This window comes from Rhinolophus sinicus, chromosome 17, assembly GCF_057876585.1.
Source record: "Rhinolophus sinicus isolate RSI-liver-muscle chromosome 17, RSI-T2T, whole genome shotgun sequence".
Lineage (NCBI taxonomy): Eukaryota > Metazoa > Chordata > Mammalia > Chiroptera > Rhinolophidae > Rhinolophus > Rhinolophus sinicus.
In genome coordinates, this window is record NC_142517.1 from 79,784,362 (window position 1) to 79,810,919 (window position 26,558).

At 35.1% G+C, this 26,558-nt stretch overlaps 1 protein-coding gene across 1 annotated transcript in view; it reads right to left on the bottom strand.

Moving 5' to 3' along the window:
• Positions 1 to 26,558, bottom strand: part of ADGRG7 (adhesion G protein-coupled receptor G7) — a 72,573-nt gene that overhangs the window by 29,096 nt on the left and 16,919 nt on the right. Inside the window, exons 2-11 of the mRNA XM_019756477.3 lie at positions 21,084 to 21,197; positions 19,954 to 20,058; positions 16,634 to 16,746; positions 14,875 to 15,024; positions 13,364 to 13,461; positions 8,909 to 9,048; positions 8,688 to 8,789; positions 4,973 to 5,136; positions 4,481 to 4,636; positions 1,992 to 2,104 (exon numbers count right to left, since the gene is read on the bottom strand). Of these exons, the coding sequence (XP_019612036.3) occupies positions 1,992 to 2,104; positions 4,481 to 4,636; positions 4,973 to 5,136; positions 8,688 to 8,789; positions 8,909 to 9,048; positions 13,364 to 13,461; positions 14,875 to 15,024; positions 16,634 to 16,746; positions 19,954 to 20,058; positions 21,084 to 21,197 (1,255 nt within the window). The remainder of the gene's footprint in view (positions 1 to 1,991; positions 2,105 to 4,480; positions 4,637 to 4,972; positions 5,137 to 8,687; positions 8,790 to 8,908; positions 9,049 to 13,363; positions 13,462 to 14,874; positions 15,025 to 16,633; positions 16,747 to 19,953; positions 20,059 to 21,083; positions 21,198 to 26,558) is intronic.

A 26,558-nucleotide genomic window follows, 5' to 3' on the forward strand; every position in this document is an offset into this window, starting at 1 on the left:
ATTCTGGCTCTTTGGATGAATGGCTGGTTCTAAGTATCAGGCAGAGAAAGTGGAAGAGGTACCTTTGTCATCTTGCTGTTCCTGAAATAAGGAAGTGCTTAAAGCCTGATAGAGACATGACAAAACAACACGAAGGGACTGACTTCCTCTGGTGACATTAGAGAATGCACTTTTTACAAAGGAATATAGTGACTAAATATGGAAAGAATGATAGGTTCGAAAACTATCATTTTCAACCACCAATGTAATAATATATTCCAGTAAGGATCATCGGTGGATGCCAAAACCACTGAGTAAAAGTTGGGGAACAGGATAGTCACACAGGATAGTCTCAAAGTATCACCCCATGGATTACCTATTATTTACAAAGGGACAAAATGAACCTTTACAGTGTCGAAATCTGAAAGACACCACTTTAAACCAGGAATCAAACTTAACCAATATGAGATAAATTGACATCATGTACTTCCTGCTGTGTCACACTGAAAGACTTAATGATTTAGTATTTTCATAAAAATATTTACCTGGTATCTATGAGGAAAATTTCATATAAATCCTAAGTTGTTGAATATTTTCCCTTCTACAACATATCTAACCTGAACACTTCAAAAGTTTTAATGTCATGAAAACCAAAACAAACAAATCAAAAAAGCAGAGGAATTATTCTAGGTTAAAGGAGACTAACTAAAGAGGCATGACAACTAAATAAATTGAGAGGGAGAAAAACATTACTGGGACAATTAGAATAAATTTGAATATGGATTGTATATTAACATGAAACAGTATATTAATGTTAAATTTCTTGGGTTAAATTTCCTGAGTGAGGATAATTGTATTACACTATGTAGGAGAATGCCCTTGTTCTTAAAAGATATGTGCTCGAAGAATTTAGAGATGGTCATGATGCTTACAACTTACTTTCAGAATTTCAAGGAAAAAAATAGAAAAAAAGATAAGAGCAAAATATTAATAATTGGTGAATCTAGGTGAAGGGTATACCGGTGTTCATTGTTTTCTTTCAGTTTTTCTGTAGGTTTTTAAAAATAAAATTGCAGAAAAAAACTTTCAACAGCAAAACATTTAAAATAAAAAATTCTAAATCTGCACAGCTGAGAAAACATGTGTGAAGGAATTAAGTCAAGAGAAATAATTTTGAAGGAAAAATGAATTCATTTTGAGACATCTTAAGTATGACAGGAAAACCAAGTAGGAATGCACAATAGACTCATTTATTCCACAGGTATTCCTCTACTATGGGCCAAGTACTGTGCTCAGCCCTGGGGATACAGTGATGAAAACATAACAAACAACAGCAACAACAAAATCAGAGGAGGTCACTGTCCTCATCAATTTTCATGCTGATGGAGAAAATAGATAGTACACAAGTAACCTAATAAATGAATAAGCTTACATTTACAGATTATTAAAAAAGTAGCATGTAACAAAAAACAACAAGTGCTATACAAAATTAGACCATGAGTAAGGGGGACCATGAGGTAGACCATGAGGTGGAGAGAAATATGTGTTTATTGGTAATTTTTTAATTAGATGTTTTTAAACTATAGAATTCAAAAACTTTAAAAAGTTTTGCCATTTGAAAATTTAATATATATTTTAAATTATTTTTATTTTCAAAATCTTTGCTGTTTAGCAATATTTCTTTTTTTACAAATGCAAATTGGTAGTTATGGTTCTATTCAACACAAAGGAACTGTGGCATCAATGAACTACAAGATCACGTTAATTTTACATGGCAAACTTGTAATTACATGGTATGTAATTTTCCTTTAAGGCACTTACCACAGTTTGTAATATATTTATTTGTGTGTACTTCTTGCCTCTCCAGGACCAAGTGTCTTCTATAAAATGGGCGTGTTGAACTAAATCTGATTTCCCTTCTAGTTTCGAGAATATGCTGTGAGAATATGCTCAGAGGAAATAATATAAACATAGCAACTTCTCTCATGAGAAGAGCCAGCTTCCCTTCTTACCTGGTGACAATCTGAAATATAATTGTGAGAACCAGACCAGTAATGGACAGTGCACATCCAACGTTGGATAATGTGTCTAGTGATTCAGGATATTTATAGTTCTTTTTGAAATTCTGCAAAATAAGTCAAGACTAATATTTTTAAATAATCATTTCTGAAATGTCAACATTATGAAAAGTTACATTGGTCAAAATAACAGATAGGTATCAGATATGCCTTCTTTTTATAAAACTGCTGATATATTTTAAAAGGAAATAAATTAACCCCTTATCACTAAGCAGTTTACATAAAGTAGGGCTTGAGAACAATTATCTAACTAATTCAGTAAGGGAAAATGTATATACTATTCCTCAACATCTAAAATCAAAGTTGTTTGGATTAGATCTAAATTGGTTAGAGTTGTTTCATTTTCCATTACTTTATTTATATGTGTAACTATAATCCAAGGGGCAATTGGCACATCAAGGCTGATGCCCTAAAAATAACATTGCAGAAATATTTTTAAGGACATGAAAAAAGTTCATATGAGCCTGTCATTTTTTTTAAAGGAGATCTAATTTTTGTATAATATATCTTTATCTATCCCAGGATTTTAGTATATGTCCATAAAAAAAGTATATTGCATATTGGTATGTACTCTTAGAAATCTAGAGAAGTAATAATAGTAGTCACTTGTATATAATTCTTCTTGCTTATCTGTGCTTTCTTTTAACAATGTTTTAATTGTTAAAATTTAAAAAGCCATATATGCTTATTTATAAAACATGAAAGTAATGTAGAAACATAATAGAAAGAAAGTCATGTTTCTCTTTCCTGCCAGCTCCCCCACATCATACCTTACCTCTTGAAATCCTATCTCTTCTCTAGAGGTGGCCTTTTTTAATATGTTTACAAATATTATCTATGTCTCAAATACATAGGGGTTTAACATAATAGAATTATTATCAACTTGCTATTTAAGATCTAATAAACATTTTTCCATATCAGTGTATTTCTGTTCAGTAGGTAAACTTTCATACTTTATGCAATGAGTATGTATTGATTTTGTAGGTAGAAAATAAAAATAAAATAAACTTCATTTTAAATTATAATTTAAAAATTTCATTTTTGTGTGCAGTTTCTTCCTGTGAGCAGTATCCTAAGTAGACGACAAAGAATCATTGAATACATAAATCTTCAGATCATAGAAATCATCTATTCACTACTTGCTCTTTATATATAATTCTAATCAGCCTTTTTAAAAATTTTGCAACCCAAAACTAATTATAAGTGTGAGTAGGTAGTCATTGAAGCAGATTCAGATATTCGTGAGAAGAAATAGCTGAGAGCCTGACCTCAAAACAGGAGAAAAATAACTATGACAATGTACTCTGTATCATTTAGTATGTATAGCAACCTGAGTTTTACACAGCTATTCAATGATACTAATGACCTTAAGTTATCAAAAAAACTGAAAGTTTATCTTTATTATGTTCTTGTTGAGAAAGCAGATCTCCGTGTAATACAAGTTAGAAAAACTAATTAATTAGAAAATCAATTAAAGTAAGAAAGATTTTTTAAATTAAAATAAGAAAAATATAGGTATCTCAAAAAAGTTTTTAAAGCAATGTTCTAATTTGATATTATCTGTTGTACCAGTATGTTTTGATCTCCACTGGCTTCCCAAATATGGCTGTATCATAGGCTACTGGGGAATTAAAACATCTGCTTCTCTTTGGGAGATTCATAGCACTAACTGGCCCTTAATAACAGTAAGACACACATTCCATTGCATATAAAAACATTCCACCAAGTATAAACTAACATTTTTGGTTTCAGAATAAAAGGTTTCTGGAAATGGAACAAACAGAAAATCCTCTTCTTAAAAGGGTCAGCCCAAGAACTTTCAGAGGTGCTACACAATGTACACCAGAGCTAAGTGTTATCAGTCACTTGTACAGGGGAGTTTGGAGCTAAAGATTTAAGGAATACATATAGTAACTGTGGGACAAATTGAATGAATTCAAGAGTTTTCCCTCTTATACCTTCTAGCATAAACTTAATAACTTAGAGGATTACAATGGAAAAAGTTTTTCGTAACTGATTTAAACTGCCCACCCATAGCGAAGTATGTATTGAACTTGTCCTGAGCACACAGCTAGCTCTCCAGCCTTACCTCTGTCTAGAACAACTTCATGCTTCAGAACAGGCAAGTTAGTTGGATGGAGTCTGTCAGCTCCTCTTTTGTACATGGGGTCCCTTCTCATTATTAAATATACAGTGCTGAACTCAGCTATCCTGAGACCTAATCGCAAAAAAAACAAAAAACCTCTACTTACCTTTACCAGCATTTCCCTTTTCAGTCTCATCATTCCATCCCTGTTTTTCCATTTAATCTGAGTTGAGTATCCATGTAAACTAAACCCCAAAGTTATCTCCAATTAGTACATATCAGAATTGTGTACAAGGAAAATTCTTGTCTGGAAAGAGATTGCTATGCATACTCTTACCAATAATACAGTAAAACTAGTCATATGGTTGCAGCTGCAGTGCAGGAAGCCTCCAGTGAACCCTTCTTTTTTACAGCCCCTTGTGTCCCAATCATTCATTGAAATATTCCAATAGACACAGGCATAGGAATTGAGTTGGAATTCTTTTGGGTTGTGCTGTGAATGGATAAGACAATTGCAACAAATTGTTTTAATGCTTAATTGGCAGAAAAACATCAAATAGGATAAGAGAGGCATATGAAAAATTAGATACATACTAAGCATAACATCTTCTTTAGAGGTTAAGGTGGGGAAAAGAATATAAAATTCAGATTAGACAATTTTATATTTAGCTAGTCAGACAAAAAATATGGGTAGGTGGAAGGTTTTAATGAATACTTTCAAAGAATATTTCAAAGAGTTTTTCTGTGGATTTCTTTTGTCCAAATTATCCCTGGTTTTGTAATCAAGAGTTAGCTGAATTTTTTAACTTCTGTTAGTGGGAAAACTCACCTGTGGACGAAAGGCCATGTCAACAGAAACTTTCTGATCCTCCTTAAGCATGCCACTATTAGTTGTGCTTGATACAATTTTTTGGTTAAATTTTAATTTAAAAGTTTTTGATTGGAAAAGCTTGTCGTTTTGATACACTACAAAGCCATATGACTTAGCCTCACCTGTGAAGAAAAAAGACATGAAAATCAATAAACAAGCCCTAGGGTAAACAAGAAACAAACCTATGTCATTGTTGAACTGCACAGCTCCTTAATATTTGAGTAAACTACAGTCAAAATGGTTGGCTGGCTGAATCGTTACTTAATTGCAGTATGTAATTCACATATTGTATTAATTGTGGTTTGCCATTCTACCCACATTAAATGTTTTTCCTGAGATTCAAATTCCTTACCTTCTTAAATGGACACACTAATTCCTGCCTAATACACCTCAAGAAGGTATTGCAAGGATCTCACATGTAAAGTAAACATCTTAGATGAGGGTAAGGGGGATCAAATATATGGTGATGGAAGGAGAACTGACTCTGGGTGGTGAACACACAATGGGATTTATAGACGATGTAATACAGAATTGTACACCTGAAATCTATGTAATTTCACTAACAATTGTCACCCCAATAAATTTAATAAAAAAATAAATAAATAAATAAAGTAAACATCTTGCTTTCTATACAGTGAGACATAGTGAACATGACATGTTGGTACGCCAAGGCCATTTGCTTCCCCCACTGAGAAGACATCAGACAAGAAACACCAAATATTAGGATAGCTGTGCTTAGAGAAGTGCTCTGTGAGGTCTGTCTTCTGTTCAAAGGGAATGAGCAAGGACCAGTCCATTAAGTCAGAGAGCCAGTCAAGTTGTTCATATCAGGGACTCTTTGAATGCAGCCAAGTTCTTTCTATCATCTCTAGAACTATTGGTCTCTGCTACTTCATGACAATCACAGGCTTTCCCAGGGCTGAGGGCTACTGTGACACATTTGTTCAAGAAATTGGAAAAAGTAGTCAGCTGTTCCTCAGAGATCCTAGAAGAGCATGGCCACAGTGGAGAGTTTTGCCATGAGGCTTACCATGGCAGTGTTCAGACAGAACCATCTAAGAAAATGCTTTCTAACACTTCATGCAACTGTTGGCCATATTTAAAAACAGAAGCACCAACAATAAGTATACACTTTAACTGAATTAATTCCCTAAATTGTGCTGTCATTTAAAAGTGATACAAGGAAAACCAGCCAATTTAGTCATATGATTTGAGAGATAAGCAGGCAAGGCCCTGACAGCCCCCAATACATTCTCCACAGTTAGCCACATTGTTCTATCTTCCACCTGGAAGTAAAGACATGGGTGTCTAGGGCTTTTTTTCATGGCATATTAACCTCATCAAATTGTTCCTCCTGGACACGAGATGACAAAGTTAACCCTAAAAATGAAGTACGGTTTCTTTTCTTTTATTTTTTATAAAAGAATGACATGCTTGATGTAAAATTCAAATCCATAGATGTATATAGATTTAAAAATAGCAGTTTTGCTCACCCCTCTCCTCATTCCTACAGTATTTTGGTTGTTTATTAAAAAATCATCATCTCATCTAGATATTCAGATTCATTAGAAGAAATTGTACTTACCACTATCTTGTAAGTTTAAAAAGTCTCCATATTTCTAGACCTCCTTCATGTCTCTTTACTGAAATTCTCTCCTTTTTCTCTTTCCTTGATCAAATTTGTCAGAAGCTTGTGTATTTCCTTAGTCTTTTCATGGAATCAATTTTTCATTTTGTTGATCAAGTCTAGCATTTGTTAGTTTCTATTTTTATTAATTTCTACGCTTGTATTTTTTTAATCCCATCCTTCTAGTTTTCTTTATATTTATTTTATTTTTATGCTTCTTTAGCTGAATGTTTAGTTTATTTTTTAACAATTTCCTTTCTGTTCTAATAAATTTATTAAGGATATACATTTTCTTTTAAATACCTCATTGTCCACATCCCACAAGTTTTGATCTGTGATGTTTTCATTGCCGTTAATTTTCAAGTAATTTGTAATCTGCTCTTTAATTTCTTTTCTAACAATGTTGCTTTAAAATTTCCATTTGGATAAAATTTTGGCTATTCTTTTGTGGCAAATTTCTCATTTTATTGCATGGTGGTCAGTAACTGTGTCCTGTGTGAAATATATATATATATATATATATATATATATATATATATATATATATATTCCCTATGTGGCCTAATAAATGGTCAGTTTTTAAAGCAGTCCATTGATATTTAAAAAGAATTTTTATTATCTGTTTTCTGTGTATATAATTATACTCACAAATGCATATAAAGGTCAAATTTATTAGTTATTTTTTGTCTACTTGATCTTCAATTTCTGGAACAGTTGCCCTAAAATCTCTCTCTGTAAAAGTGGTGTTTGGTCAATGCGGTTTTGTATTTCCAATAATTTTTTGCTTATACATTTTAATGACATCTCTTTAAGGGAACAAATAATTACAATATAGAAAATTTTGGAGGTTTTTTAAAAATCAATGTAAAATATGTCCCTTTCAGTCCAATCTGAGTTTTTGTCTCTAGACAATGTTTTGTTTTGTTTTTAAATCCATTTGCCTATATTATAGTTTATGTGGAATTAAAAAAAGAAATAGATCCCTATCTTTCACCAAACACAAACATAAATTCTAGGTGCACTAAAGACCTAAATGTAAACGCAAACACTGAAATAGTCAGGAATAAAATGTAGGAGACTACCTTTGTGACTTTAACATAGAGAAGGGTTTCTTTTTAAAAGTGCCAATTATAGAGGGAAAAATTGATACATTGGACCACTTATAAGTTAAAATTTGGGTATGACAAAAGACATTTTGTATATATATACATATATATACATATATACATATATATATACATATATATATATATATACATACACACACACGTATATATATATATGTATAGCTAGAGACAGGAGGAAAGATGTTTGCAAGTTATGTAACCAATAAAGACTTAGTTAACCAATTACAATTATACAACCAATGAGAATTCTGAATTTAGTCTTTCTACAATATGTGCATTCTGGCATTGGATTTTTTTATTTGGGGAGAAAATAATAGTAAATGTATATGTTTAGTTCATTATTATTATCAAATTAATCAGCCAATTTATTTTTACACTTTGTGAACTACAAACATTTCAAGTTAAAAATGAGAATTTCTGAAGGACCATATGCAAGATAATAGGGAGCCCATGGTGGGTACCATATTAGTGGAAATAACGGAAAAATTGGTACTAGTAGATGATAACTGTGCCAATTACAGAAAATACCCCTGGCACAGGTCTATAGGATAAATCCAAGACTGTGGATGCCATGCCACTATGAAACAAGGGTAGAATATGTGACTGAATATTTTTAAAATGTATTTTTAACTAGAAATGAACCACATTAGCTAGATTTTTGTTAGAAAACAGATTTGTGTCCATGGTCAGAGCATTTCAATTTGGCTACCTTCCAAAAGGTTTCTGGGAAAAAGGGGGAAAACTCATTTCTATGACCTAGAATAGTAGAGATTACCATAATCTGTCAGAGCTCAAACATACTCAAATGCAAATTATTCAGTGTGAAACTAAGTAAATATTATTTTTCACTCAGTGGATTTTAAGTTACTAATGCCATGAATTTGAGTGCATTTTTAATATAACAAAGTTTGATACCTACTTTTTGAGGCACGGATTTGAAGTTCAGTCTGTCCATTCAAATCACATCTGTCCTCGTTTGTATTTACACAGGTGGAACTAGACGTAAGAGAATTGCTAGTTCCTATGAGAAGGAAAAACGTGTATTTTAAAAGTCTGCATTTTCACGAATAGAACATTATTTATGGTTTATAGCAGAATGCGCTCTCCTATTACAAGCACTGTTATGAAACAAAAACTCACCTTGGTACAAAGTAAAGCTAACACCTGTAAGCCCCTCAGTGCTTCCTGAAGGGGTTTCAAAAGACTGTATTGCTATATTAGGATTCACCACTGGCTGGTTGCTCAAAGAGATGGAATACTTCTCCAATTGCTCAGTAAGCCTGCACAGAATAGAACATAACAACATAATATTCTAGAGATTCATTGTAAAATCAGAGGTGTGTGTTTGCTTCCACATTCCAGTAGAAAGGCGTGACCACAGAACTCACATGATCACAGCAATATTGACACAATCACCTAAAAACCACTGATTTTCTTAACAGAGTTTTCTATTTTTATACCTACTATTTTTTTAAAGTTCTGGTGGACTGTCCCACTGAAGGGTAGCTTTCTGATGCCAGAAAGCTGGAACTCAAGAATGACAAATTTCCAGATAAAAATAATCTTTATTATGCTGCTCTTCACATAGAAGGATGGTGTTGCCACCCCCAATTGGCCAGGAATGAGATTGTTTCTCCTGTGGTGAGAATCAATTTCCACTTATTCAATTCCTTCCTCTCACTCAAAGCCCTTGCCTTCCAAAGCAAATCTTGCAAGTTGTTAGTTACTGAGGTGACAGTTCATACGGAACTATGGAAGAACAGAACCCTGAGCTTATTGCCTTGGCTATTAACAAAATATTGCAGGTTTTCACAACGTTCTTTTCTACTTTGGATAAGTTCAAAGATTGGATGGAAGGTGGGAGGGAGTGGGGGGAACTAATAATTTGGTGTTCTCCAAAGAAAAGTTGTAAGACCTTTTTTTTTCTTGTTTCCTGTTAGAAATATTTGCATTATTTCTGTACTTGACAAAACAAAATCTCTATGTCTAAGATAACTGATTTAATCTAGCTTTCCCAGAAATGAAAGAATTCATTAAAATGTAATTGTTCAAAATTCTAAATCTTTATTGCTGTCACTGAAATGTTTTCCCTTCCCCAAGTGAGATAAAAAGAGAAATAAATTTTTAAATAAAAATTGCTCTATAAAGAGGATGTGATAATCATTTACATGGAAACATTCAAGTCAGCTTTGCTGTTTCAAAAGTTTGCCTTTCATAACACAATTTTCTGTAATTTTCAGCAATTCACACTATGTATTTCCCACTTAATGAATAACATACTCCAGAGTTACTTTCAACTGGAGGAATACTTTTAAAAAATCCAATCTGCTAAGAGCATACTTCATGAATTCATGCAACCGACAACATCTGTCAAACACCTACTAAGAGGTCAGTATCCTGGGAAACTTTGGGGATACTTATAGGAGCTCCCTCAGACATTTGAAGACTAACAGGCATGATGTACTAAATATATGGGGGTGTTTGCCAAGTTCATAACCACTTTCAAAGTGTTGCTCTAATTATATCCATTTCTAAAGCCATTTTTTTCTTCCATATGAATTTTACCTGCTCTTGTCATAATTGACTGGATTAGAGATGGGTGCCTGACTCGGAGTACCCAATCTGTAGGCTGGCCATCAACTTGATACAAAGGACGAGAAGAAGCAATCAGATTCTTTCACGCAGGAACTTTCCATTTCATGCAACAGTTATATTAGGAAAGTCATGGTTTAGAAGGGACCAGAGAAGTCATTATATCATTTGTAAGGATATATCCTCATACAAATTAAACATAACAAGGGAGGATATTTCCCTCCACTCTTTTTTCATAGAACACTTACTTTAGAAAAGTTGTTAAGTATTTTCTCCTCTCTTTACAACGTAAAAAAATCCTTTTGAAGACTAGATGGGCATTTCATCAGCTTTGTGACCTAGGAATGTCTTTCTCAAGCACATGGGAGCTATTTCTTTGAAATGTAAACATCAAGGGAGGTAGCACCGTATATCCCAGTTCCTGTGGGAGAGTAGGAGCCTAACTTCAGTGATGGGGCACCTTGCTCCAAGTTTTAAAACTACCTCCTATAATAAAGATACAGAAGTTTGTTTTTCCTCTGGATAAAGTCAATTAGCTAACACGAATGGTCACCTCACTTACCAGGTAAACTTAGGATGTGCTATGCATGACAAATAGTGTTGTCAAGTTCTCTTAATTGAGGATTAATTATTGTTTATCTGAAAACATGGATATAATCGGTTACATATGTTTGTCTATCTAAAAGAGAGCTTCCTTTCTGTGTTTGCAATCTCTTAGGATTTGCTTGTGATGCTCATTGTATTCTGGTTTAAAGCTTACTCAACGATAAAAGTGTATTTTTTCTCTACTACTTTTGTGGAGAGCATTTCTGAGATGGGAGAAGATCTTGTTTTTAAATTATATTTCCCCAACATTATGAACAGGGTTAATTATCAGAAAGCAGAAACTAGATGAGAAGTAAAGATGTTTATTGAGTCGTTAATTATAAAGGCAACAGCTAACTTTATTTTTTTCAAGACTTAATATGTATAAATCAGGTGTGATGCTAGTGATTTACATACATCATCTCATTTGAGGCTCACAAGAATCCTACTGAAGTGAGTCCCAAAATTACTCCCATATTACACTGAATAACTGAGGCTCTTCATAGAGACAGGAAGTAATTTAGCCAAAATCATGTAGCTACTAAATAACAATGCTAAGATATGAACCCAAGACTGTCTGACTCCAAAGCCTGTGGCTACAGCCATTATATTATCCCAGAGGGAAGACCCACAAACTCCTCTACTGACACCTTCAATGTTGCCATGGCTGTCTTGCCATCTCCCTGCTCCAGGCGCAGCTGTATTATGATCCTGTCCTTAGGTTCCCATGAGATTCCAAATGCCCCTTTACAACAAATCTCTGTTTGGTTGCGATAATTTAAGTGTGTGTCTTGTAACCAAAGAAGGCTGACTGGCTGGAACAGAAAATATGAACAGAAATGTGACATGTAAATGTTCAAGACGGTCTGTATTAGGGAAACGGTTTTGTATTCCCAAGTAAACAAGGACAATTATGAGCTTGAATATGACAGCAAAGTATCAAGCTTATGAATCTTTATAGCAAATGTCTAAAATGGAAAAATTAGGTCTTAGATTCACAGATTATAGCAGGATGCCCTGACCAGCAGAGACTCTGCCTGAGGCTCCAGAGCTCCGCCCACCCCAACATTCTGCCTTCTCCAAATTGAGAAAAAGAGAATGGATGAATGGATGCTAGAGAACTTTACTATCACAACTTGAGATGACTGAACCTGGGATGGATTCTTTCTTTCCTGTCACTCTCCATTTTTCCTTCACTTCTCCCACTAAACGTAGAAGGGCAGTTCAGTAGCTTGAGGAAACTATGAGTGAAAGAAGGAATGTGATGTTCAGGAGATTGAGGCTCAACTAAATTCCAGTTTATTCATTTGCAGTTGCTTGCAAAGTGTTTAGACATAGTTGTGTAAAGTTAGTTTTTTTTTATTTGAACAGATAGACAATATGTCAAACCAATCTTCAACTATTTCTAATGAAGTCCAGGTTTTAACATCTGATGCCAGTAAATTAATAAAGGTAGAATGATTTTTAAAGTTTTATTCATCTATCTATATTTTTTAATATAATGAGCATGTGTATTTACTTAAATTTTAAAAGAGGTAAGAAAATTGCATGTAAGATTAAAAAAAAAACCACAGTGAATCGTAGAAAGGGACCTCAATAAATAAAGTACATGAGTTTTAGTATAAATATACAACCAAAAGTTATCTGAAACATAGAACTCAAGAAAAGAGAATGCAGGTAGAGTTGGATCCTTTTTGTCATTGTTCAGTATAGCCTTGGGGAAGCTAAAGAAAACTTAATCAAAATATACCAGGATCTTGGGGAGAACTGAGTTGTGAGTAGGGGCTACCACCATGTCTTGCAAAGTGATGTTGTTATTTGCAGCTCTGTGAATTGAGAAAGGAGTTTGAAAAGCTTCTGCTGTGTATGCAGGTTGCCCCATGTGCATATCTAGGGTTTCCAGGTGGGAATTCCCAACTGTTCTTGTGAATTTTTGTCTCTTTCCTGTTCCCAAATCCTGAGAAAAGTTGGTCAGGAAATTGGGAAAATCGGCTCCTTGAACCCAGGTGGTTGGTAGTATTGGCCATCACTCTGTGGAAACGATTCATTGTAGAGAACAGAAAACAGTTTATATTTCAGGATTTGGGAATGGGAAAGCGAAAAAGATTCCTGAGAACGGGCGGGAATTCCTGCCTGGGAACGGTAGGCATATCAAACTAAGACTGGGAAAACAAGTGCTAATCTAAATCATGCCAGTTACTCTCTATCTATGGCCACTCTTAGAACTAGGAGTTAACATACACCACTTCATCCACTAACTGAAGATCAGGTAGAAAGTCAAGGTTTCCATCTTAATTCCAGAGGAGTCAGCCAGCTAGTGCATCCGTGAAAGAAATAAAGACATATCTGTTAATGCTGTAACCTAGGAAAGTAAACAGCACTTTGTCAGGTTTTCTTTCAAATTGAAATTGTGCTTACGTTTCAAGGGTATTATCAGCAGCAGCAGCAGCTCTTTCAAAAACCTCTTCACTGGCATCTAGAAGTTGACTCACTGTGGTTACAGCAACAAGTTTTGCCTGCCAGGAAGAAGACACCAAAGGTTAGAGAGGACATAAATCATGACCAATGTTATCATGAATTATTATCATATCCAGTGGTACTACTGGTATGGTGGCAACCTAGAGGCAAGTATTTTTCAGAATTAAAAGCTTTTTTTTCTACATAAGATGGCAGAGAGAATAAACATAAGGCACAGTGAAAATATAAATTGAGGAAGTCAGTTAGACAGCTTAGGTCTCTGAATATGGCCTCATAGCAAGGTCTTTCACAGAGTCTCTGCCTCACTCCCAAGAACACAAAAACAGATGGGTGGATACAAAAGCAGAAATGAAATAAGATGAGTGCAGGGCTCTGATTGTCAAAATGTTACAGCCCACAATACTGAATATAATTTGTTAGTTATACTTAGTAACTATTAGACTTATTAAAATTATGTCTAGTCTTATAATTAAAAAATCAGGAGTACATCAGAAAGGCTCTCTTGTCATTTGGTTACTGTTTTACTGCCCTTTTTTGGGGTATTGATACCCTTCTGTCTTTACTGGCTAATCCTCCCATAAATTCCACATTTTTTTATTATTTATTTGGGTGACAATGGTTAGTAAAATTACATAGGTTTCAAGAGTAAAAGTGAAGCAACAAAGGAACGAGGCAAACAAATAAAGAAACATAAATTCTACATTTGATGATCATTATTTTTTGTCTTTCAATTCTATTTTTATTAACTTGTGATGTTAATCCCACTTACTTCCCAAAAAACCTAGAGTAACATAAAACTATTTTTTGAAATTAGACATGTAAAGGGAACAGAAGAAAGGGGTAGATATTTTTAGGCCATGCTGAGATTCAGTTGGTAGACACGAAGTCAGTCTGTATTGGTGGTTTACAGCCCAGTTTGACCAGAACTCAAGCTGTGCCAATTGGTAAACGTTTACTATTGACTGTAGTTCTTGTTTTCAGGTACAAGAGTTTAACAGGTTATAATATCAGAAATGCAAACTAGGAAAAGGTTATAATATCAAAAATGTAAACTAGGCTTACAGGGTTTTGGAAAGCCAAAATTCAAATTCAAATTAGCAGAAAGAGATCAGAGTTTAAAATAGCATGTTCCAAAGTGAGTTTCTTAGAACTAGTTACTTGGAATTGAATAGGGATGCTGAGGTCAAAGGCAGTTGGTAAATATATTAATAAGGAAAAATAGATTTTTTTTTATTCCAGATTTAACATGATAATGATCATTGTGATTATCCTGAAAGAGACTATTTGGACAAGGAGCCCTTGTTTGTTTCTTTGAGTATTTCACGGAACGCATGCTCTACAACACGGTTTTTAGCAACCTAAACCATGCCCAAGTCCATCTCACGGAATAAGGAATGGAGTTTGGGATGACTTTCTTTCCCTCCCCTTTTTAAAAACCTTGTGAGTTTTACCTCAGGTGAAGCTTTTCTGGATTCGTTGAAGATTTGTCCAACCACTTTAGCAGCAGAAGTGACGTTGTCAGGAGTTAATTTACTGGCATCAGATGTTAAGACCTGGGCTTCTTTAGAAATACTTGAAGACGAGTGTGTGATATTGTCTATCTGTTCAAATAAAACAAAAACTAACTTTACACAACTATGTCTAAACACTTTGCAAGCAACTGCAAATGAACAAATCGGAATTTAGTTGAGCCTCAATCTCCTGAACATCACATTCGCCCGATTTTTCATGTTTGTTTCTTTCCTTGTATAACTTATATAACAATTGTAAACTTAGATAACAATTCTATGTTATTGAAGCTAATAATTTTAATGGGTTTGTTTAGTATGTATTTTTTTCATTTCATTTTCCAAGTAATTCATTTTTATTGCATTTTACCAGATCATTGGTCTGCAATGGGTTGGAAATTTTAAAAACTAGCTTTTCAGCTCAAATAGTTTGGGAAAGACCGAGCTTGACAACTTCCCCAGGTACCAACTGGCCCCTGGGCTATGTGTTGTGCACCATATTATCTTTAGTGGAGCTGAGGGTCAGTGTGTGTGTGTGTGTGTAGGGCTCAGTTTTCACTAGATGGCAGTATCATTTCAAAAATCAAACCAAGGTTACAGGCTATTCAAGCTTGGGAAAGAATGGGAAACAATATCCAATTAGTAGATAGAAACAATGTTCTCATTGAATAGCCAGGTCACTGCTACATCCTAAGCACTTTGCTAAATGTTTTACAGGTATTATCACATTTAATATGCAAAACAACATTGTGACTTGAGCATCCTCATCCCTATTTAAAGCCTTGGAGAGGGAAAGGACCTCACCAAACTTCACGCACCTTGGAAGTGGCAGGGCTAATAGTCAAACACTGGCTTGTCAGATTCCAAAAAAGGACGTCTGTGTGATTAGCACAACCTACGTGGTTGGCAGCCACCTCCACACACCGCTCCCATCCCCACTCCCACCCCCATCCCAGCCCATCTGTAATTAGGGAACCAGTGTGGTAGTGTGGATTTTAAAATCAAGAGCCGCCCCATCCCTTTTTGGCTGTGGTTCCTGGGCAAAACACTGTACCTCTTAGAACCAGTTTCCTCATTTATAAAATGGATACCTTAAAACCTATCAATAGAGTTGCTATAAGAATTACATATGATAAAAATAACGTATATAAACTGTTCTGCAGTGTTTAGCATGCAGTCAGTGCTCAATAATCCGTGCCATTTGCTATAATTATCTATAACACGGGAAAAACATCTAACTCGCAGAAGTCCTATAAAGACTAAATGAGATAACGTATGTAATGTGCCCAGCACCTAGAAGGACCACATAAAGTTCCCTCTTCCTCCCTTTGTTTAGCCCCAGATGTTAGCAATTCCATGTATCTGCATTTGGGTATATCCTTAGTCAAAATAATTTAATCTGCATGAAAAAACATCTGCTCAGCTTACTTCCTATTTCACCTGCTCGTGGATACAGCCTTGAGATTACCATCAGGTTCTGGAGTTTCCTGTCTCAAAAAGTCCTTGGTCATAGCTTGTGATAATGCTGAAATTTGCCGAACCAACATGTCTAACTGTCCTTTTTCACAAACAGATATCAACTTAAAAAAAAATGATTTTAGTACTAGTTTTTGTTATTTCTAATTGGAGAGTTTTAAAAAGCATTGATTTAGCCATCAGGTTTTTTCTAGTTGCCCATCGCCACGTGGACCATATGGCATACCTGATTTTCCAGGGTTTGCAGATTTTCATTGCAATTTCCTACTGTCACATTTTGTAATTGTATCATTCCATTTTCAGTATGATCACACAGCGCGGTTGCTATTGGATTGCCCGCTTTCATGAAAAGAAAAAAGAAAAGACAGTGTTTGCAAAGATGGCCACAGTAACTGCCTGTTCCTGTATACATGTCTCTTTCACAGTGTGATTTTGCTGCTCCTCCCATCAAGAGGTGGAAGTCTGTTCCTCTACTTCCTCAATCTAGGCTGGCCTCATAACTTGCTTTGATGAACAGAATGTTGTAGAAATGATACTGTGTGAGTCCCATACCTAGGCCTCAAGAAGCCTTGGAGTTTTGGCCTTTACCTGCTTGGAATGCTATCCTGAGACTGTCATATAAGGAAGTGTGTCACGCAGGGTGTCATGCGGGGTCTCAGCTACCACTCCCCACACAAGAATGCAGGACATGGTGAGGCCAAAAAGGACCACCAACGGAGCCATAGATTGGGGGTTCATACCACTATATTCTCGCTGGTGGCTGGGCTGGAGACATAGGAAGCAGGAGCCACACAATCTACAATCTGCCCTCCGCTTCTCTGCCAACCAACCTCACTCGCTAACTGCAATCCACTCTTGCTACCGCAGCCATGGCAGTTATATTAGTGGCTAATGGCTAACCAGTAACAGCTGATGGCCAACCAGTTACAGCTGATGGCCATCTACTGCCCAAGCCAGCACCTTTCCATGTGAGGCCAAGAGCCTGGAAACTGCTCTCTGGGACTCTGTCCCCACAGGAAGTGGTTTAATCTACTGGAGGATGAGAGGCCACATCGAGGACAGCTAATGTCCTCTGGCCAACAGCCAGCACCAATGCCTCATGTGAGTGATGTCGTTGTTGACCTTCCAGTAAGTCTAGCTGCCAGAGTCAACCCGCAAAACTGAAAAATCTAGATCATTATTATTTAAAGCCATTAGGTTTGAGGTGGTTTGATATGCAGCAGTAGAAAAGTGAATCAGACAGTTACTACAAGAATATTTTAGGCAGATACCACTACCACTTGTCTTGATTTTTAAGTCTGGAATTCAAAAGACCGGTTGACTATGTACTTCCTTCCTTTGAAGTCTGCACGGAAGATTTGCCTTCCAACAACAAAGGACAGGGATTTGGATTGGATGTGATGAAGGAATACTAGGCTGAGGGAACAGAAACAATTTGAAAATTCCTACTAGATATTGAATTATAAGTTGATATTTCCTTTATTATCCAAATCTGCGTAACACCAGAAAGGCAAAGAGTTCTACCATATTGCAGTATCTATTTGCTACTTGGTTGGCTCTCAGTAAACATTTGTTGAATCATTGGGTTTATTTCCTAAGATTGTCACCTGAGCTTCCCTTACTTAGTCTCCTCGTGTGGCCAATACTTAAGAGGCTGCTAATAGATGCGATCACTCCAGCTGTCATTAGAGGGATAGCTGGTCAGAAGATCAAACTTTCCTCAGGACCAGCTTTGGGCAGCTGGTTTTTGGGGAACAACTAGAACACCTGAAAAACTGCAACATTTAAAGTAGAAGGTTAAATTCATCTGAACTTATATGATGGCTCCACCTCTCTACTATTACATAATGAAAATTTCAAACATATATATAGGATTTTATTTTTTAAGCAGCCATATTTGAAATGCATGTTTTCATCTATATCTATCCACTCAAAATCATTGAAAAGTATTTTTATCATTTGCTGTATAAAATTGAATAATTGGAAGTAATTCCTAATGTAAAACCAAAAGCAAATTTGCCAATAGTTGAAATCTATATCTTTAAAGTTATCTTAAGGGCTTAATCTGAAATTCAAGGGTACATATAATAAATATGTTCATAATAGTAGCTCAGAAAAGAAAATAAATAACCAATTGAAAGATAGTGTTTCTCTTGTCCTCCCCCCAGAAAATAATATACATCAAGCAAGTCCAATAGCCCTTGAGGAGTATATTGCTGATATTTTTACTCTCCCTGATTCAGTAGCACACAGTTGTTTGTTTGTTTTTTTCTTTTGTAGCTCTCTCTCTTTTATAAATTATTATGAAATACTTAAGACATACAAGACATATAAAAATTAAGATAATAAGTATCCATGGACATACCATACAAGTATAAGACATAAGTACAGTACAGATAAAGCCCCATTTTTACCTTCTGAGCTTTTAATCAAGAGGCTGGAAGTACTTATGTAAAGAATAGTATCTATCATAAATATTTGAGTAAGAATGATGTATGTCGGCAGAAGCAATTTGGATTCTGCAAATGGAATGCCAGTCTACATAATCGCTTAGAATAAATAAGGTGAAAAAGCACATAGGGAAGAGCAGTACATTATTTAGTGTTTCAAAGAGCCCTTGATATACACAAAAATAAATATCTAAATAAAATATTAAATTCTCCCCAGGGCCATTACTAACAGAAGTCCTATCCAACATTTTCATAAATGATCTAGAATTGGCTGTGTTACTGAGGTATCCGGTTCTGCAGGAAATGGATGATAACCTGCAGAAAGATGTGAGACTTAGGAGCATTGGTTAGATGAAAGTCTGATGCAAGTAAAAGACAGGTAAACATTTAGGGAAAATCATATGGCTTCCTGGGCTGTAAGCTGTCAGGAAAGAGAGCTACGAATTTCTAAAGGCGACTCTCAGAAGATGTTACACAATGTGCCATTGAAATCAAATAAATCACCAAAATCCTGGATATCATTAGGGAGCATATTAGAAATATAAAATGCTATTTCCTCCTTTATTCTTGGAATGTCTCTATGCAAGCAAGATTGTCATGTTTCAAGAAAGGCATGATAAAGATAGAGAATGTTCCAAGATGGATATCTAAAAGGACCATGGAGAAGAAGAACTCCCAGCTGAGGACAGACTTAATTGTGCATCTCCATCTAGAAATATGAAGTTTGAAACCAGATATGGTATAAGTCTATAGTTTAGCTATTTTTTTTAATTGAGACAAATTATGTAACTTAAAGAGCAGATGTTAACCTGATCAACCTCCAGGAGACAGAGTAAGCTGTAAAAATAAACCAATCAAAGAAGTATTAAAAGGAATTTAAAACTGATCCATATAAATATCTTCAGAGAAATTAGAATTATGTGAGGTAGCACCCTAAACATTAAACATTGGCGTCATGAAAGGGAGCCAAACCTTTCCACAAAACCTTCTCTGATGCCTCTTCCAGGGACTTAATACTAGTTGGAGGGATGATAGGTGTGAGCCAGCAGAGTGATTCATATGACTAAACAGAGGAGATGTTTGGAAAAGCACATACCATTTAGAGTGTTGTTGCCACATTTTTGCAAGGAAGATCCATATCTTCCCACTGGAATTCTGGCAAAACTAAAATTTCCATAGGTACCGTTTTCACAGAAATTAGCTATAATGAAAAGAAAAAAATTTTTTTCATCATACATTATACTTTTCTTTTTCAAATTTCAAACCAGATAAAAGTCAAAGTTCAAAACCTTTCCAGGATCACTTGGAGGGTAATAGAAAGCTTATAGGACTCACCAGCAATGCCATACTTTCTTATCTGGTTAAGTTACTACCATTAGAATAACTAGTGTGTTAAGTAATAGTTTCCAGTTAAAATGCACACAATATATAACTTGGTAGAGGTGGGATGTGGTTACTAATACATCAGCAAGGATAGTGTATCAGATTAGTTGAAATCTTGAAAATTAAAAATATAGAGCCTACAGTGGCAAAGGGCATCATAAGGATGTGGGTCAAAGCAAAAAGGTAGACGTCATGGGTATGTGGGATATTCTGGCTGGTAGGAGTACAGGGAATGATAGGACTGTGCTTCTGGGGCTCTGATGCCTAAGCAGGCAGCATGAAGCTTGCAGGATGCTGAGAAGCACACTGCAGATCATGAACTGGCTTTGAACTTTGATTCTGAGATACCATCGATTGAAATCAAACCACTAAATTAATAAGATCACTCCAAGAAAAAGTAAGAAAAGACAAAAACTTCATCTAAGTATATACTTGGAAAGAAAGCTACCTCTTGATTTCAAAAGTGTTGAGTACATTATAATTATGATATTTGAAATGGGGTAATATGGCATATTACCAATTGAAAGGTAATCATATCACCAAGAAAATCATATCACCAATTATCCTGTGTTAGACACTGCAACCTGAAGGAAAAGCAATGATGAATATACAGAGAAACTTGATAGTTGGGAAACAGACAAGATTTATTGAACATATAGGTAAATAGCCCAAGAAGAAAACTCATTTTTTGCTACTAAGCTAATAAATACATCTTAAAGCCATCATCATTATGGCCATTGTTACTAGAATCATTAACAAAAGCTTCAAGAAACTTTGCTGCTGTTCTTATTAACACAACAGTCACCTAAAATTCACACCCTAGTTTTATCCCAAGAAGCTTACCCCTTGTACATCTCAGTCCTGTCCACTCTTCTGGACAAATGCATCTGCCGTTTTCCCAGGTCCCACCATTGCTGCAGATCCCTGTAATGATGCTTGATGAGGGGGGAGGTTTTCCTAAAGAAACAATAAATAACAGAATAGGATATGAATTGGCTGATTAGCTTCTCCTTTGGGGTCTGTGGCCTTTAATTTCCATATGTAAAATTATTAATTTGAGTGTCACTCCTGGGAGTGTCACTATTGGGATGATATTCTTTGTAATATCATCATCAATAAAAATATACATTGAGAATCTATACAGGATGTACAATGTTAGAGGTACCAAAAAAACATACTGAAAGGCACAACACCTTGAACAAAGAGATTAAAATCTACTGAGGGAAACAGGAGATTAGATAGATAGATAGATAGATAGATAGATAGATAGATAGATAGATAGATAGATAGATAGATAGATGACAGATAGACAGACAGACAGACAGATAGATAGGCAGACCAACCAAGTCAATACACAAATTTATAAGTCCTGTAGGCATGTAGAAGAGAGATGTAACCTATCCAGGGAAGACTTTCCAGAAGAGGTAATATTTGAATTGAATTTTAAGACTAAACCTAGAAAAGTCAAATACAAATGGATGGCCCAAGTAGTCAGGATACAAAGCACTAAATCACAAAGACATGGAAAGTTCTGATGTGTCCAAGGAACAGAGAAAAGCTTAATATATCAGAAGCACAGTTTCTGTGTAGAGCAATAGCAAGACACAGAATGGATTTTGAGTGGTTTATAGACCACACCAAGGAGATTTAATCCTGGAGGAGCCTAGAGAAGTCTTGAAACAAGTGATCAACAGAATAAAGAACGTTTTTTAAGAAGAAACCTCAAGCAATATGGGAAGTGATGGAGGCTAAGAGGCAAGTAAGACCAGTTAAACAAGGATCAAATCTACAAGGTCTGACAATTAAGTTCACGCATTCATCCTAGAAAAACTACTACATACCTCATTGCTGAATATCACTATGGTCACCTTTGGAAAACTCCCCTTGAGAAGCTATGCACCTACACCAGCGCCTAGTCCACCCTTCAAAGCAATTTTGGAACTCTTTTTCTGGAACGGCCATTAGAGCTGTTGTCATATTATGCTTGATGTCCTGAATGTCATCAAAATGTCTTCAACATTTCCTTTATCTTTGGGTGAAGAAGGAAGTCATTGGGGGCCAGATCATGTGAATCGGGAGGGTGTTCCAATACAGTTATTTGTTTACTGGCTAAAAACTCCCTCACAGACAGTGTCAATGTAAGTTAGTGCATTGCTGTGATGCAAGAGCCATGAACTGTTGGGGAAAAGTTCAGGTCGTTTTCATCTAACTTTTTCATGCAGCCTTTTCAGCACTTCCAAATAGTAAACTTGGTTAACTGTGTCTCCAGTTGGTACAAATTTATAATGAATAATTCCTCTGATATTTAAAAAAAGGTTAGCAACATTGTTTTGACTCTTGATTTAGACTGACGGAACTATTTTGGTCGTGGAGAATTGGCTGACTTCCATAGTGCACTTTGACGCTTTGCTTTAGGGTCGTATTGGTACACCCATGTTTCAGCACAAGTGATAACATGGCTCAAAACATCATCTTGCCTCTCTGAAAGGTCTTGGCAAACTTTGACTCTCTTTGCTTTTGTTCATCAGTGCGCTTCTTCAGTACCATTTTTGCACACACCTTTCCCATGCCAAGATTTTCAGTTAAGATTTTCCTAACTGTTTCTCTATCGACATTTACTTGGTCTGCTATGTTTCTCACAGTCAGCTGATGATTTTGACACGCAATTCGCCAAATTTTTACAATGTTTTCATCATTGCAATGAGTTCTACTCGTTACTGACCACCCTGACCTCTCTTCATCAGTGACGCATTCTCTCCCTTCATAAAAACATTTAAGCCATTTGTACACTGCCGTCTTCTTCATCGCATTATCCCCATAAACTTGGACTAACAAGTTGGACTCATTTCACTTCCACTCTTTGCCAAGTTTAACAAGAAATGTAATATTTTTTCATTGCTCTAATTCAAGGTCAGACATTCTCAAAATGGCACACAAAAACACGTAACAATAATGAACACCGCTCAGCAAGACACTGCCACACCTCGATATGAACATAGCTGTGAGATACTGATATACCAAGGTTATAAAACCTTGCTGAGCTCTTTATACAGTGCTGCCAATGTAAGCACATTTTGGCAAGTTCACGAATTTAATTGTCAGACCTCATAAAGCAGTAGCTCTAAGAAAGTTAGGAGTCATTAGATTCAGGAAGCATACCTGAGACAGGATTATTAGGATCTAGTATCTGGTTATTTTGAGTTGCAGACACTGGAGTCTCTAAATTTGAAGACAAGGTGGATGTTGACCAAATTAACTAAGCTTAAGAACATGGGCAGGAAGAGTTTCATTTCCAATAATGATGGAGTACATTGTACCATATTAATACTCCTATAGATAGTAATTTTAAACTCTGGACAAAAGTAAAACAGACAAACTGCTAAAAGACATTGGACAGCAATAAAAAGCAGATAGAAACTGAAATGCATTCCAAGTTTATACAGTCTTTCCAATAAGGACACTACCCAGTCGATATAGCAAGGGTGGCTGACACTCCAGCAGAAAGCCACAGTCTTAATGAGTTAAGGTGTGAAAGAAACCTGTTTGGGGCTACCACAACAACTGGAAATTGAAGGGAGATATTACAGAATGGAGGAAGCCATATGGAAGAAAGTTTCAAAGTGTGTGTGTGAATTCTTCTCAAATCTAGGGAAAAACGTTTTTTAAAAAACACAGCTTCAGGGACATGTGGGACAACTTCAAGCAGTCTAACATATATGCAATTGGATTCCCAGAGGGGAGAAGAGGTGGAATAGGGCAGATAAAATATCTGAAGAAATAATGGTCAAGATTTTTCAAATTTAATTAACTTTAAACGATAGATCCAAGAAACTCAGTAAAGCACGAGCAAAATAAATATGATGAAAACCACACTTAGACACATCATTATCAAACTGCTGAAACTCAGAGATAAGGAAAAAATCCGGAAAGCATTCAACTACTGACCCAGAGAATTTTACTAGTGAATTAGGGAAGAAATAACATCAATTATACAAACTCTTTCAGAAAACAGAGAAAGGAGGAAACTTCCCAAATCATTTCATAATCCCAGGACAACCCTGATACCAAAATATGAGAAAGACATAAAAAGAAAATTACATACCAATAAACCTCATTTATTTATACAGATGCAAAAGTCCTTTTAAAATAGTAGCAAATCAAATCCAGGAATATATAAAACCGATAATGCACCATGACCAAGTGAGATGTATCCCAGGAATGTACGGTTGGTTTAACAATAGAAAATTAATTAATTTAATTCACCATATGACAGAATAAAAGGGGAAAACCATATGTTTTTAATAATTTAATAATAAATTTCAATAAGTTCATGGAACAAAAAGCATCTGACATTTTTTTAACTCTCTGCAAACAGGGAATGAAAGGAAACTTTTTCAAACTGATAAGATTAATCTGCATAGAACCTCCCAATAATATCATACTAAATAGTGTAATAGTGAATGTGTCCTCCCCAAGAATGATAGAAAAAAGTTTCATATGATTGATCCAACCGCTTTTATTTAATATTGTACTGAAGATGCTAGCCAGGGTTATAGGCAAAAAAAGAAAGGAAGGAAGGAAGGAAGGAGGAGAGGAGAGGAGAGGAGAGGAGAGGAGAGGAGAGGAGAGGAGAGGAGAGGAGAGGAGAGGAGAGGAGAGGAGAGGAGAGGAGAGGAGAGGAGAGGAGAGGAGAGGAGAGGAGAGGAGAGGAGAGAAGAGAAGAGAAGAGAAGAGAAGAGAAGAGAAGAGAAGAGAAGAGAAGAGAAGAGAAGAGAAGAGAAGAGGAAATAAAGAACATAAACTTAAGGAAGAAATAGAATTATCTTTTATTGACGATGACATCATCATCTATGTTGAAAATCCTAAGATGTCTTGAAAAGAGCTACTTGAATTGATAAGTGAATTTAGCAAGGTTGCATGATACAAAATATATACAAAAACATTATTTCCATGTATTAGCGGCAAATGACTGGAAAATGAAACTATAAAATAATTTCCATTGAAATTACCATAAAATTTATCAACTTTTTGGAAATAAATTTAAAAAAATATGTGCAAGACCTCGTTATTAAGAGAAATTTTTAAAAATCTAAATAAATGGAGATATATACCATGTATGTATGGAAGACTCAAAGTTGTTAAGGTGACTATTTCCTCCAAAATGATACAGCTAAAAATCCAGAAACAAAATACTTTTTTCTGTAGAAATTTACAAAGTTATTTAAAAATCTTATGGCAATATAAAATACCTAGAGATGCTGAAGCAAACTTTTAAAAGAACAGATTTGGATAGCTCACATGACTATTTTTATGACTCATTATACAGCTATAGCAACCAAGAGAGTATGAGATCAGCATAAAGACAGACAAATACATCAATGGAATAGAATTAAGGATTTAGAAATAGATAACACATACCCAGTCAGGGCGGTCAGATGGCTCAGTTGGTTAGAGTGTGAGCTCTCAACAACAAAGGTTGCCAGTTCAATTCCTACATGGGATGGTGGGCTGCGCCCTTTGCAACTAAAGATTGAAAACGGCAACTGGACTTAGAGCTGAGCTGCACCCTCCACTAGATTGAAGGACAACGAATGATAGGTCCTGGAAAAACACACTGTTCCCCAATAGTCCCCAATGAAAAATAAATAATAAATAAATAAACAAATAAATAAATAAATAAATAAATAAATAACATAATCAGTCAGTTGATTTTTTTGAAAAAAAAATACGCCAAGGCAATTCAATTGGAAAAGGAAAGATTTTTCAACAAATGGTGTTGGACTAACTGGGTAAAAATATCACACTCAAAATTCAATTTGAGATGGACCATAGATATAAAAGCTAAAACTATCAAGCTTCTCTAAGAAAATATAGGAGTATATTGCCACTTTGGGAAAGACAATTTTTTTTTTTAAAGAGAACACAGAAAGTACTAAACATTAAAGAAAATATTTATGCCTTGGACTTAATCAAAACTAAAAACTACTGTTCATCAAAAGACACTGTTAAGAAAATAAAAATGGAAGCCACAGATCAGGAGAAAATATTAGATAGATAGATAAATAGATAGGTAGATAGATTATATATATATATAATATAATATAATATAATATACCTATAATATAGGTAGATAGATAATATATATATATAATATAATATATAATACAATATATATAATATATAATATAATATATAATATATATAATATAATATATATATAATATATATAATAATATATATATAATATCTATCTATCTATCTATTTGACAAAGGAAATGTATCCATAAGTATAAACTAGAATTGTAAATCTAATTGTAA